The 15298-nt window shown below is 41.6% G+C and overlaps 1 protein-coding gene across 4 annotated transcripts in view; it reads left to right on the forward strand.

The window, feature by feature from the left end:
• Nucleotides 1-702: 702 nt before the first annotated feature.
• Nucleotides 703-15298, forward strand: part of LOC611915 (calcium-binding mitochondrial carrier protein SCaMC-1-like) — a 49883-nt gene continuing 35287 nt past the window's right edge. For 3 of the 4 annotated variants that reach the window (XM_038541162.1, XM_038541159.1, XM_038541161.1), the window contains exon 1: nt 703-988. In XM_038541162.1, coding sequence (XP_038397090.1) covers nt 737-988 — 252 coding nt within the window. In that variant the 5' untranslated portion in view covers nt 703-736. The remainder of the gene's footprint in view (nt 989-15298) is intronic. The other variant, XM_038541160.1, reaches the window with a different exon arrangement.

Genomic DNA, 15298 nt, shown 5'->3' on the forward strand with positions numbered 1-15298 from the left:
GAGGCGGGGTGCGGGCGCCCGGACACATCCCCAAGGTCCCCTGCAAGCGCCTCCGAGCGAGGGCGGAGGCCCCGGGAGGGGAGGAGGGGGCGCCGCCGCGGGAGGCTCCAGTCCGCCCCGGCCGCTCACCAGCCGCCGCCAGCCGCTCCGCGCCCGGAGACCCCGGGGGCTCTTCCGCGCCGGCCCAGCGCAGGTGGGCCCGGGAGCGAGCGCAGGTGGCCAGGGAGCGAGCGCAGGTGGGCCCGGGAGCGAGCTCAGGTGGGGCCGGGAGCGAGCGCAGGTGGGCCCGGGAGCGAGGGCCGGTGGGGCCGGGAGCGAGCGCAGGTGGGCCCGGGAGCGAGGGCCGGTGGGGCCGGGAGCGAGCTCAGGTGGGCCCGGGAGCGAGCGCAGGTGGGGCGGGAGCGTCCGCGGTGCGGGCACCGCCGCCTCTGGCGCCTCGGCTTCCTGCTGCGGGGCGCGGCGCCCGTCGCGAGGCGAGGGCCCGGCTGGCACGAGGCGGGCCTTCCGAGGGCCTCCGGGGGGCGCCCGTGCCCAGCGCGCGGGTCAGCTCGCCCCAGGCCCTGTCGGGCCGTTGCGTCGGCCGCCCGGGCGCGCGAACCGCCTGCCTCCAGCAGCCCCGCTAGGCGGCGGGGCGGGGGCGGGGCCTGGGGGCTGGGCGGGGCCTGAGAGGGCCCGGGGCGGGGGGCTGGGCGGGGCCGGGCCGGGGCGGGGCTGGACCCCACGGGCCGGCCGGACCATGCTGCGCTGGCTGCGGGGCTTCGTGCTGCCCACGGTGGCCTGCCAGGAGGACGAGGACTCCTTCGGCTACAAGATCCTCTTCCAAAACCTGGACCGCGACGGGGACGGCTTGGTGGACATTGTCGAGCTCCAGGAGGGGCTGAGAAACTGGAGCTCCTCGTTCGGTGTGAACTCTGGGGCTGTGAGTGACCGAGGGGCGCGCCCGGGAGCGTGGGGAGCTGTGCCGAGAAGTCGTTCCAAGAACCGCCTTGTAAGCGTGGCGATCTCTTCTGAGAGGCCGCAAAGGACAGCAGTGCACCCCAGCGAAACACGTTCTCAGCCTCCTTTTTTTTTTTTTTTTTTTTTTAACATTTTATTTATTCATGAGAGACACGCAGAGAGAGGCAGGGACACAGAGGGGGAGGCAGGCCCCCTGCGGGAGCCCCGCATCCCAGGACCGGGGGTCACGACCTGAGCCAAAGGCAGCCACCCAGGCCTCCCATCCTGCCTTCTTAAAACAGTCACTTTCCACAACGACCAGAGCCTTCTCCTCGGCTCTTTGGGAGACGCTGAGTGGGTTTCTGGAGACTCGCCATCTACTGAACCCGCTCAGAATTTCAGGGGCCATGTCAGTTGGCCTTTGTGAACTCCTGAGCCCTTTTCGCGGGATGTTCGCGGCCTGGGTTCCTGCGTCAGGGTCTTGTACAGAAGACAGGCACACAGGGATCCTCAGATGCTCTTTCTGACCCGGACACCAAGGTCTAAGGGGAATCAGACCTGAATGACTGACTGACTGACTGACCGACTTAGTGCTTTATGTAAATTGGGGATGTCTTCCTTCTCTGGACCAGTCTTGGCTTGATTATTTAAGAACTGTTAGGTGAAAGTTTCAAGATATCAAGAAAAGCAATTATTCTATTTCCCCTCTGTCAGTGCCGGACAGTCCTCAGGTCATCCCACTTGGTTCAGCTCTCTACTGGCCAGTCGTGTACAGTTAGGAATCCGCAATGTTCCCAGGGCTCAGGAAATTCCTGTATGTGGTAGGACTAGTGGAACTTCTACTTATTATACAGCCCCTTGCTCTATAGTAAGATCTTCGGCCCAACGTGATGTAATGTGTGACCTTATGTCAAAAGACCACATACTCTTTAGCTACTGGATTGTCCTGCTGGCTGAGGCCCTGCAGGCAATGCGGCAGACACATACCTAAGATATATGTCAAGATGAAACACTGCACCTTTCAGGGTGGGATAGTTTCAGAGTCATTAACTTGCTGCTCAGTGGCTGGTGGGTTTCCTGAAGGGATGATGTCATGTCGGTGGCCCAGTATTAGTCTCTGATGCTACTAAGTTGGGCATTTGGCAGCAGCAGCAGCTCTATTAGGTCTGGGGAGCGGGAGTCCATGCTGTTTGGCCACTCCATATGACAGCACTGCGTAAGTCCGGGTGTTCATGGTGTCCACCGAGAGAGCCTGGCTGACTTCATCTGGCTGGGTCATTCCGTCTACTTGGTTGTTCCGTACCTCTGCCTTGGTAGTAACTATACAACGTAAACCTATTTTTGCTTGGTGTCCACTCCCATAGATCCCCCTTTGTACGTATCCCCCATACCTCTTTGTCTCTGATTTCTAGTCTTTTTTGCTTCCAGGCTACTGGCCATGTGACCAAGCATTACTACTGGCCATGAGCCTATCTACATTGTTATCCCTTGACACTTCTCTTTTTACATAAAGCGAATATTCAGGTGCAGTAATTGAAATTGTTTTCACTGAGTAGATTTCCTCTCACTGCTACCTTTCAGGATTATTCCTGAGTAGTGCCAAGCAGTGCCTAACGGACCTTTTGCAGTTTGCACTCACATACTAAGAAATGTGTCCATGAATCAAGCTCATCCCATTTAGTCCTGGTCAGCTGGTCATATTGAATCTCCATGTAGTTATAGGTGTGAGTTTGGGGAGAGATAATGGTCTAACAGTGATGGGGTGTGGAACTTTGCTTGGCTCTTTGTGTGTGGGGCTTGCTTGTGCTCAGATTCCGCTTGTGCTTGATCTCAGATATACTGTTCCATCATATGGTTTGCTGCTGCAGTCACCAAAACTTATAACTTGGTGGGTTTGCCTAACTCAAGATAGGCAATCCGGCTGTATGTCGTTTGATATCCTAGGTTTCAGCACTCTGTTTCTTTCACGGCCCCCTAGCATACCAGGAACTGCCACAGTTTTCTGCAGTAGATTCTCCTTTTGAGAGAATTTGCTATAAACCCCACATCACATCTTTTCTGCCTTTGGTACTTGCAATACCACAGAATCTACTGGGTCAGGTGGCCCAAGAGGCAGGGCTGCTTGCTACATGACTTGGATCTGCTGAAGAGCTCTTTCCAACTATGTCCCTATTGAAAGGTGTTAACATTTCTTGTTCCTCAGAAATGGGTCACAAAAGTTTTCTTAATTTTGAAATATTTTACTTCCAGAACTTGAAGAGGCCTCTTTCAGGTATGTGTTTCCTTCCTAGATGGGTATGAGATACAACCATTTGCCCTTTATTTTCAGTGGTGGTAGGGATATGTCCTGACACCCTTCAGACTACTGGTCCTGGAAATTAATTAATTCATGTGGTAGATCCCTGAATCCTCATGGACTCTATTATCTCCCACCTTCTGGAATACATGTATTTTACCAATGCTTCCAACCTATTGCTACTTTTTTAAAATAAGAGAATTATTATTATTTTTTAAAGATTCACTTATTTATTTTTAGAGGAAGAGAGAGTGTGTGGGGGTGAGGAGCAGAGGGAGAGGGAGAGAGAGTCCCAAGCAGTCCTTCCACTCAGCTCGGAGCCCAGTGCGGGGCTTGATCTTGGGATCCCAAGATCACAACCTGAGCGGAAAGCAAGAGTTGGACACTGAACTGATTCACCCCTCATCACCACCCCCAATTGCTATTTCTTGTTCATCTAGTCAAACTAATGTGATGTTACCAATATAGTGAATGTGTAGATGGACCAGGTCCCTCTGTGACAGAGGGCAGGAGATTTAAACATATATTATTGCCTACGCCATGGGAATGCCAACTGCTTCTGGTTCTCCTTCTTAGTAAATGGAAAACAGTGCATTCATCAGATCAGTGTCCCTGAGGCTGTGTTAATCTGCTCTTGTAAAGATACCACATCTGGATCCAAAGCCTGCAATTGACTCCTCTGCTGCTTGGTTGAGTTTGAATTAGTCCGCTGTCATCCTCCACTGTGATCCACCTAGGTTTTGTAGGACTCGGCATAGTGAATTAGACGATGGACACTTCCACTTTTGAATTCTTTAGTGAGTCTATTAAGTACCAATCTGTGCTATTTATTTTGGGATGTGATTTTTCTCCAATTATTTTGTTGTGGTAAAATACATATAACATAGGGCGCCTGGGTAGCTCCATTGCTGAGCGTCTGCCTTTTGTTCAGGTTGTGATTCCAGGGTCCTGGGATCAAGTCCCACAACAGGCTCCCCGCAGGGAGCCTGCTTCTCCCTTTGCCTATGTCTCTGCCCCTCTCTGTCTCTCATGAGTAAATAAAATCTTTTAAAAATGCATATAACATAATATTTATCCTCATAATCATTTTTAAGTATAGAGTTCATTGGTATTAAACAGATTCATAATGTCGTGCAAGCATCTGTCTCCATAACCCTTTTCATCTGGTGAAATGAAAATTTTATGCCCATTAAAAAATAACTTCTCATTCCTCCCTCCCTATAGCCCTTGGCAACCATCTTTCTACTCTCTGTGTCTATGATTTTGACTAAGTACTTCATGTAAGTGAAATCATATAGTATCTGTCTTTTTGTGATTAGCTTATTTCACTTGGTGTCATATCCTCAGAGTTCATCCATGTTGTAGAAGACATGAGAATCTTTACTTTTTAAGCATGAATAACATTCCATTGTATATTTATATCACAGTTTTGGTGCTGTATTATTGCCAATGCATTGATGGCCTACAGTAACATCTATCCAATTCCATAGTACTTGTAATTGGTATTTCTCCTGAATTTATCAAAAGCTGAGGTCATCAGCCAATGCATTCTCTTCCTATAACAGTTCACCGTCTACCCCCCATGATGGCGTATCATGTGGAGTCTGCTTCCTAAGACCATTTCTGGTGCCAGCTGTCAGTGTTGTGTCCCATGATAGCTGCCTGTGATACTCAGATTCATGTGCAAAAAGTTTACTGAGGAATACTTCTAGGGCTAATACCTGTGAGAGCTGGAGTGTGAGTGAGTAAGAGTGCTTGGTTTGGGTATTTGAGGTCCCTTAGAAACAGCTAGGTGGATACAGCAAGTAGCAGTCGTGTAAATCTTGGAGAGATGTCAGGTTAGAGACGTACATTGTCAACATTATATATTTAAAGCTTTTTGTTGGGCGAGGTTCCCTAGGTAGAGGGCATATAAGACCTGCTCTGGAGACTGAGTCCTGGACCATTGCAACAGTTTGAGGTCAGGAACAGGAAGAGCCAACATAGGAGACAGAAGAGAAGTAGTTAATGATGTGGAAGGGAGGTCAGGAGAGTATTGGGAAAAAATGTGGGTGCAGTATTTCCAGGAGAGTTATTATATGGAACTGAGAGGTCTGTTGAGACATCTTGTAAGATGAAGACTGAATTTAACTGTGGGGTTGTCAAGGTGAGGGAAGTGTCTAACCTTGAGTAATTTCATGTATGTGTGTACCTTGTTTGCTGGTTGTGTCTCTGAGGAAAGTGAGAGGGCTAGGATCCTGAATTGCTGGCTGCCTGACCACCTTCCTGTGCTAGTGATACGCTAGTGAAAAGTGATGGTGGGTGTACAACACAGAGGATGCTCTGAGCTGGAGTTTTGGTCTGGCTCTGCATTTGATTCCTGTCTGTGATGAGGGAAGTGGTGCTGGGCTACAGGTGGGCCTTGGTCTTCTTGCCTTCCAAACACAATCCAGGCTAGTGGGTCTCCAAACTTGAATACATAGAAAGGAAAACTATTCTTGTATTCCCAAGGATTGAGTGAAATCATTTTTATCATGTTATTTAGATATATCTTTAAATAAAAAAAGCATAAAATATACAAGTTTATAGAGCTTGTATACAAGCTCTATACATAAAATATACAAGCTTATAGCTCTTTTATAATCATAAATCCTAACAGATATACAAATGAAACACAAACAAGACTATAAAAACCACTGAAATTCTAATTAATAACATTTATTTAATGGGACAACTAATAGCATTAGGCTGGAACTAAGTTTCTACTCTCTTATGAATATTCTACTGATTGGTAAATTTGTTTGAGTTAAGCATCCTGAAATTGTCACATGTTTGATGTTTGCTTATTTCTCCCCCACTTTCTTTTTTTTTTTTTTTTTGTTTGAATATTGTGAGAACTGTCATTCATGTAGCAGGCTCTGATTTCACTGGATTTTACTTGGCAAAGAATGCGTTATTGCCTATGAGGTGAACCTCTGTTCTCCTTTTCATCAGCCCTCAACAAAGTGGTATTACTTGAAAGTAGCTGGTGTGTGAACTCAAATACACAGGGGCAATGAAATCAATATTAGGCCTACTTATAAGGTGGCTATCTGGTTGTTAGTGCTATTGGTCTTCAGATTACCTTCAAAAGGAAAACACAAAATTAGCACATTTCCATAGAAAACACTCAGACCCCGAGCAGTTTGTTGATTTCAGGCTGAGAAATACCCAGATTGTGAGCAAATTTAAGTTGTTAGTGCCTTCTTTTCCCCTGGGCTCCACCCTGTTTCCCACCTCCCCTTAGAAGGGCCTAGAAAACCATCATAGAGCTTACTATGCAGAAAGAAATGCACAAGTCTTAGAATTCTCATTATAATCTTTTTACTCCATCCAGTAAAACTCCCCTGTTTTAGGACCGGGCCTCATTATTTTTGATCTGCTATCAGTGCTCTTATTCCTTTAGGAAGGAGAGGAAAGTAGCAGGAAGACAGCTTTCCTTCTCTCACTACCACCCAAACCTTTCTGTGATTTCTGGAACTTTTGTTCTGTGGTTAAATAACCTCTCTCAGCACACAACCTCTTTGCAGAGCTTTGCCTTCCCCTGCTGTTCTGAAGTGAAGCAGCTCTCCTCTGAAGAGTCCTCCTGTAGCCCTCTCAGGATTGGAGTCCCTCCTCCCCTCTCTCCTCTCTCCCCTCTAGCCACCTGCTTCATGGAAGCTCATGCCACCTGCCATCTGATCTGACCATTTTATTCTTTGCTGCTCACTGACCTTCTACATAAACTTTTTTGTCACTGAAGACTCAGCACCTGCTAACAGTCTTCATCTCCACTGCAGTTGAAGTCAGTTGGTAGAAAATCCCACCTGACGATTCTGATAAAAAAGTGTTTCAAAGGTTCCAAGGAGAAGAAAACATTTTTCTGATTACCTTACTCCTAATAATCTCTATGACCATTTAAACTCCATGGCGTACACAGTATAGCATCTTAGGAATACCTGCTTTCCAAAGGAAAAAAAAATACATACCTTGGAGTTTCATTAAACAAACACTACAATAGAAAATTGTGAATTGCTTTGGAAGACTTGTTCAGCAAAGGGAATAGAAGAGGAATAAGTGAAGTTGGTAGACAAGGACTAAAAATTTCAGGAAAATGAACAAATGAATAGAAGTTTTTCTTTCTTTTATTTGAGAGACATAAAGTGTGTGCATGTGTAGGGGGAGGGGCAGAGAGAAGAGGAAGAGAATCTTCTTTAAAAAAAAAAAAAGATTTATTTATTTTCAGAAACTGAGAGAGGAGACATGAGCAGGAAGGGCAGAGGTGAGGGAGAGGGGATTCCAAGCAGACTCCGTGCTGAGTATGAGCCCAATGGGTTCGATCTCACAACCCTGAGATGACAATGTGAGTCAAAACCAAGATGCTTAACCCACTCTGCCATCCAGGCACCCTAAAAGGACGAAAGAGAATCTTAAGCGGGATTCATGCTTGCCACGGAGCCCGAGGCAGAGCTTCATCTTACAACCCTGAGATCATGACCTGAGTGGAAATCAGGAGTCAGTCACTCAACTGACTGAGACACTCAGGCACCCCTGGAAGAGGTCTTTCAATCTTATATAGTATTATTTTCATACATTTATAAAATATGGAAAAATTTAGGGAGAAACTTTAAAATTTGGCTGTGATACCCTAGGATTTATTATTTAATTAAAAATTTGAGAGCTTTATAATGATAAATAATGGTAATTTTGCCAATTTGTATTCATGTATTTCTAGATATTTCAGATTTCTAGTAAGTTTGCCAATATTAAAGCAAAGGAAAAATCTAGTTGAAATGTGTTTCACTTATCAGTGAATAGATGTTATGCTATATGATGATAAATAAGAGAGTGCTTCAGATCTTTAAAATTAATTTTAGTATTATATAGGGTGAGAAATCAATGAAAGACATTATAACTACCCTCCATCACCTCTTAAAGGTATAAAGACTTAGTTATCCTCTTACAATATGAACAAACAAAACATCATTTCAACAACTTTCCTGCAACACAAAAAATGTGTACAATTTCTTGTTTTTGTTTGTTTTCCTTAGAATAAAATTCTAGGTGAGTAACTTCAAGCTCAAAAGGTATGAATAAGGATCTTAGTACATACTGCAAAATTAGATTGTACTCATTTATTGCCATGTACAAGAGTGCTTTTTCCTACACCCTCACCAACAGTAGGTAATTTAAAAAAATTATTACCAATTCAATATGACACCTAGCATATTAATAATTTCAAATGAGAGGGATGCCTGGGTGGCTCAGCGGTTGAGCACCTGCCTTCCGCCCAGGGTGTGATCCTGGAGTCCTGGGATTGAGTCCCACATGGGGCTCCCTGCATGGAGTCTGCTTCTCCCTCTGCCCGTGTCTCTGCCTCTCTCTCGGTGTGTCTCTCATGAATAAATAAATACAATCTTAAAAAAATAATTTCAAATGATAAATTATTTCATCATGCCATCTGGTCTTAATACAGAGGTTACTTTTTTAAAATTCATAATGTTTTTGGACCTATTTTTCCTTTTTTTTTTAAAAAAAAGATTTATTTACATATTTTACAGAGAGAGAGAGAGAGAGAGAGAGAGAATGAATGGGAGGTGCAGAGAGAGAGGGAGAGAGAATCTGTGCCACGTGCAGAATCTGACGCAGGGCTTGATCTCACAACCCTGAGACTGCGGCCCCAGCTGAAACCAAGAGCTGGATGCCCAACCAATTGTGCCATAAAGGCGCCCCTCCTTTCCTTTTATATATAGTCAAATATGTCAGTCTTTTGTTTTTGGTTTCTTTTGTCTGAGTTTGATTCTAAATGGTTAATATAATGTGAATAGTAATTTTTAATCTTCCTGTGTATTTTTTATTCCTTAGCGATTTGTATCCAATTTCTACCTGCATAGGTTGTTAGGTTCGGGTATGGAAATCATATTTAAGCCAGCAAACGTAAAAAAAGGTTTACTTTCATTAACAATGCAAATTGAAACAAAGATAAATTTTCTTTCCTTCCTCTTTCCCTTCTTTTCTTTTTTCCTTTCCTCCTTGTCAGTTAAGATTGGCAAACATTGGAAAAGTTTGATGATATTTGGTATTTTTCATAATTTGGGAAAGCAAGCACACTATGATATTTTTGATGAGAATATAAATTGACATTCCTTTTTAAAAATTATTTATTTTAGTATAATTGACATACTAATGTTATATCAATGTCAGGTGTGTAACACAGTGATCAAACTTTCCTATATGTCATACTGTACTTACCACAAATGTAGCTACCATCTGTCACCATACAACTCTATTACAATGCTATTTCTGTGATTACTCATTTCATCACTAGAAGTCTTTAATCTCTCACACTTCTCCACCCATTTTGTCCATCTTCCTACCTCTGTCCCCTATGATGACCATGAGCTTGTTCTCTGTATTTGTAGGTCTGATTATGCTTTTTGTTTATTTGTTGGTTTTGCTTTTTAGATTCCACATATAATTGGAATCGAGTGGTATTTGTCTTTCTTTGTCTGACTTACTTCCTTTTTCATAATACCCTCTAGGTTCAGCTGTGTTGTTGCAGATGGATCTTGTCCTTTTTTATGGCTGAATAATGTTGTATATATCTGCCATATTTTCTTTACCTATTCATCTATCAGTAGACACTTTGTATCTTGGCTATTGTAAATAATACTGCAATAAACATAGAGGTATATAAATCTTTTCAAATTAGTGTTTTTATTTTTTTTGGGGGGGGGCAAATACCCAATAGTTGAATTATTGGATCATACAGTATTTCTGTTTTTAATTTCTGAGGAACCTCTCTCCTGTTTTCCACAGTGGCTGCAACCAATATACATTTCTACTAATAGTGCATAAAGGCTCCTTTTTCATTACATCCTCTCCAGAACTTGTTATTTCTTGTCTTTTTTGATTCTAGCCAGTCTGACAGGTGTGAAGTTTTGATTTGCATTTCCATGAGAATTAATGATGTTGAACATATTTTCATGCATCTGTTGGCATCTCTGTGTCTTCTTTGGGAAAATGTCTATTCAGTTCCTCTGCCCGTTTTTTAATCAGATTATTATTTTTTTGGCATTGAGTTGTATTAGTTTTTTATATATTTTGGACATTAACTCCTTATTGGATATATCATTTGCCAATATCTTCTCCCATTCAGTAGGTTTCCTTTTTGTTTTGTTGATGGTTTCCATTGTTGTACAAAAGCTTTTTATTTTGGTGTAGTCCCAATAGTTTATTTTCCTTGCATCTGAAGCTATATCTAGAAAAATATTGCTATAGTTAGTATCAGAGAAGTTACTGCCTATGTTCTTTTGTAGGAGTTTTATAGTTTCAGGTCTTTAATCTATTTTGAGTTTGTTTTTGTGTATGGTGTAAAAAAGGGGCCAACTTTCATTCTTTGCATGTAGCTGTCCCATTTTCCTAGGACCATTTATCAAAGAGATTATCTTTCCTTGATGGTACATTAGTGCCCCTTTTTGGTAGAAAATTGACCATATAAACGTGGGTTTATTTCTGGACTCTATTCTGTTCCATTGATCTATGTGTCTATTTTTTTTGTGCCAGTACCATCCTGTTTTGATTACTGCAGCTTTGTAGTGGATCTTGAAATCTGGAATTGTGATACCTCCAGCTTTGTTCTTCTTTCTCAAGATTGCTTTGGCTATTTTGGGTCTTTTGTGGTTCCACAGAAACTTTAGGATTATTTGTTCTGGTTCTGTGAAAATACTGTTGTTATTTTGGTAGGGATTACATTGAGTCTGTAGATTGCTTTGGGTAATATGGATATTTTAACAATATTAATTTTAACAATCCATGAACATGGAATGTCTTTTAATTCGTTCATGTTGTCTTCAATTTCTTTCATCATTTTCCCCCCTTTATCATTGTTTTATAGTTTTCAGAGTACAGGTCTTATACCTCCTTAGTTAATTCTATTCCTAGGTATTTTATTCTTTATTGGTCTACTGTAAGTGGATAAATGGTATTGTTTTCTTCAATTTGTCTTTCTGCTATTTCATTATTAGTGTATAGAAAGCAGTCAATTTGAAGAGACCTTTCCACTAAAAGCATCTAGATCAGTTTAAGATCTCCATCTTTGAGCAGACATGTAGGGTGGCCAAAGAAATGGATTAAAAAATGGTAGGTGAAGTGGGGTGCCTGGGTAGCTTAATCAGCTAAGTGTCCCGACTCTTGATTTCGGCTCAGGTAATGATTTCAAGGTTGTGAGATCGAGCCCTGCATTGGGCTCTATGCTGGATGTGGACCCTCTTTAAGATTTTTTCTCCCTCTGCCCCTCCCTCTGCCCTCACTCTCTCTCTCAAATAAAATAAATGTTAAAAAAAAAATTCATTGTCTGATGCTTCATTTGCTTACCCCTTAGCAGTACCAGCCATTAGATGAAAGTATCTGGCAGAGATTTTTTTTTTATAAAACAGAGGCCATGCCAAGTTTGGGTAGAAAAACAACACACCACCGCGTCACACCAACAGTCAGGACTTCCTGCCCCTGAATTTTAACAGCCATCAATCTGGTCAGGAGATGCACATTCAAGTCAGTCAAAAAGATCAAATGGATACATGCTGATTAAGAATACATTTCCTGGGGGCACCTGATTGGTTCAATCAGTTAAATGTCTGCCTTCAGCTCATGTCATGCCTTTGATCCCTGGGGTCTTGGGATGGAGCTCCTCATCGAGCTCCCTGCTCAGTGGGGAGCCTGCTTCTCCCTCTCCCTGCCGCTCCCCTTGCTTGTGCGCACTGGCGCTCTCCCTCTGTCAAATGGATAAATAAAATCTTTAAAAATATATGTTTCCTGGTGCTTGCTGCGGCAGCACATGAACTAAAATTGGAAAGAATATGTTTCCTGAAATCTTGCTAGGAAGGCAACTTAAGTGAAACTGGTTCTGATAGAAAGCATGCAAGAGAGTTAAGTGCAAGGTGGAATTTGTTTTTTCTTTACAGAACAGAAAATTGACTGAAAGAGCTGTGTCTTCTCATTTTTTGTACCCTAAGAAGAGTACACATATCACCTCTTCTGGAATCTAACACACTGGCTTCATTTTCAAAATGAATCATTTTATTTCCCTCGAATGCAACCATATATTTTAAATGTTAAGCATGTGATAGGTACATGATTTCTTCAGTAACCCCAGGACTTCTACAATGCTACTCTGGAGCTTACAGCCAAATAGTCCAGGGAGTCAAATACTAAAGGTTTCTTCACAGTCATACCTTCCTTTGATATTTGGGTTATTGAACACAGACTCACTGGATAACTTGTCTTAGTATTGTCCATTTCTGTTTCTTAAAGTGTGAGCTGTATTTTTTCTTCCTTTTGTTTTCATTTTATTTTATTTTACTTCACTTTACTTCATTTTGTTTTATTTTCAACACGATAAGTGTACTCTTTAATCCTCATCTCCCCACCCACCTCCCTTTGATAACCATCAATTTGTTCTCTATAGTTAAGAGTTTGTTTCTTGGTTTCTCTCTCTCTCTTTTCTCTTGGCTCATTTTTTGTTTCTTAAATTCCACATGAGTGAAATTATATGGTATTTGTCTTTCTCTGACATATTTCACTTAGCATTATACTCTCTAACTCCATCCATGCCATTACAAATGGCATGATTTCATTCTTTTTTTCCCACAAACTAAAGTTATTTTTAGTAGTGTGAGATACGTAAATTGTTCACTTCATTCTGAGCATGATCAATTAATTCATACTCTGAATGGATACAGAGCAGGATATTATGAGATTCCTTGTCTCTCATGGAGCTATGATTTGTACTTTCCTGACAAGTTTATTTAAAAAATGATTGGATAATTTCATCCTATATTTAAGCATTATTCGAGGTAATGAATCAATCTTTACAAGATACTTAGGGTACTGGAGAACTTGTCTTCAGAAGATGACAAAATTCACTTATAAGTGGCTTTATCCAGCACAGTGCCCTTGAAGGGACTAATCCCTACTCACGTGTAGAGGGTTTCTTTTTTCTCTTTTTTAAATAATTCTTTTAAAAAGAATTGTAATTGATCATCCAATGTTACATTTCAAATCACACAAGTAATTGTAACTATAGAAGGACCATATCTTCATTCTTTAACTTTTTGTTTGCTGGTTTCTTTTGTTTTTAAACAAATTTTTATTTGTTTAATTTTATTTATTTACTTGCAGGTGGAGGAGGGGGGAGGAGCAGAAGGAAAGGGAGAGAATATCAAGCAGAATCCCTGCTGAGTGGAGAGCACCATGGGGGGGCATAATCTCATGAACCTGAGATCATGACCTGAGCTGAAATCAAGAGTTGGATGCTTAACCTGCTGAGCCACCCAGGTGCCCCTGTTTTTTTTTTTTTTTTTTTTTAAGTTTTTATTTAAATTCCAGTTAGTTAACATGTACTATAAAACTATTTTCAGGTGTACAATATAGTGAATCAACAATTCCATACATCACCTGGTGCTCATCACAAGTGCATTCCTTAAACCCATTCCCACTCCTCCTCTCACTACCATTCCCTGTCTCCCCCCACCCCCTTCCCAACCTTACCATCAGTTTGTTCTCTAGAGTTAAGATTCTGTTTCTTGGTTTGCGTCTTTCTCTTTTTTTTCTCTCTGCTCATTTGTTTCTTAAATTCCACATTTGAGTAAAATCATATAATGTATCTTTCTCTTATTTTGCTTAGCATAATACTTTATAGCTCCACCCATGTCATTGCAAATGACAAGATTTCTTTCTTTTTTGTGGCTTTATCAATTAATGTATTGCTGGATAATTGGGCAGGTTCCATAATTTGGATATTTTAAATAATGCTGCAATAAGTATAGGGATGCATGTATCCCTTTGAATTAGTATTTTTGTATTCTTTGGGTAAATGGCCAGTAATGTGATTCCTGGATTGTAAGGTGGTTCTATTTTTAAGGAACCTCCATACTGTTTCACACAGTGGCTGCACCAGTTTTCATTCCCACCAAGGAATGTTTCTCTGATGAGTGATGTTGAGCATCTTTTCATGTGTCTGGTTGCCATTGTATGTCTTCTTTGGAGAAATGTCTATTCATGTCTTCTGCCCATGTCTTAACTGGATTATTTGTGTGTGTTGATTTTGATTAGTTCTTTATAAATTCTAGATACTAGCTCTTTATCTGCTATGTCATTTGCAAATAACTTCTCCCATTCTATCAGTTGCCTTTTAGTTTTGTTGGCTGTTTCCTTCACTGTACAGAAGCTTTTTATCTTAATGAGGGCCCAATAGTTCATTCTTACTTTTGTTTCCCTTGCCTCTGAAGACTTGTCTAGTAAGAAGTTGTTCTGGACAAGGTCAAACTAGCTGTTTTCTCCTCTAGGATTTTGGTGGTTTCCTGTCTTACATTTAGGTCTGTCATCCATTTTGAACTTGCTTTTGTGTATGGTGTAAGAAAGTGGTCTAGTTTCATTCTTCTGCATATTGCTGTCCAGTTTTCCCAACACCATTTATTGAAAAGACTGTCTTTTGTCCCCATTGGATATTCTTACCTGATTTTTTGAAGATTAGTTGACCATACAGCAGTGGGTCCATTCCTGGATTCTCTATTCTGTTCCATTGATCTGTATATTTGTATTTGTGCCAGTACCATGCTGTATTGATGATTACAGCTTGAAGTCTGGAACTGTGATGCTTCCCTCTTTGCGTTCCTTTTTCAACGTTACTTTGGCTATTTGGCTATTTTAGGATTCTTTGTTCTAGCTCTGTGAAAAATGCTGCTGTTATATTGATAGGGATAGAATTGAATGTGTGAATGTGTACTTTGGGTAGTATGGACATTTTAAGAATATTTGTTCTTTCAATCCATGAGCATGAAATGTTTTTCTGTTTCTTTGTGTCTTCCTCAGTTTCTTTCATAAGTGTTCAATGGTTTTCACCTTACAGATCTTTCACCTCTTTAGTTAGGTTTATTCCTAGGTATCTTATGGTTTTTGGTGTAATTATAAATGGGATTCGTTCCTTGATTTCTCTTTCTGCTGCTTCATTATTTGTGTATAGAAATGCAATAGATTTCTGTAGGTTGATTTTATTTCCTGCAACTTTGC

Source organism: Canis lupus, chromosome 6 (assembly GCF_011100685.1).
Source record: "Canis lupus familiaris isolate Mischka breed German Shepherd chromosome 6, alternate assembly UU_Cfam_GSD_1.0, whole genome shotgun sequence".
Taxonomy (NCBI): Eukaryota; Metazoa; Chordata; class Mammalia; order Carnivora; family Canidae; genus Canis; species Canis lupus.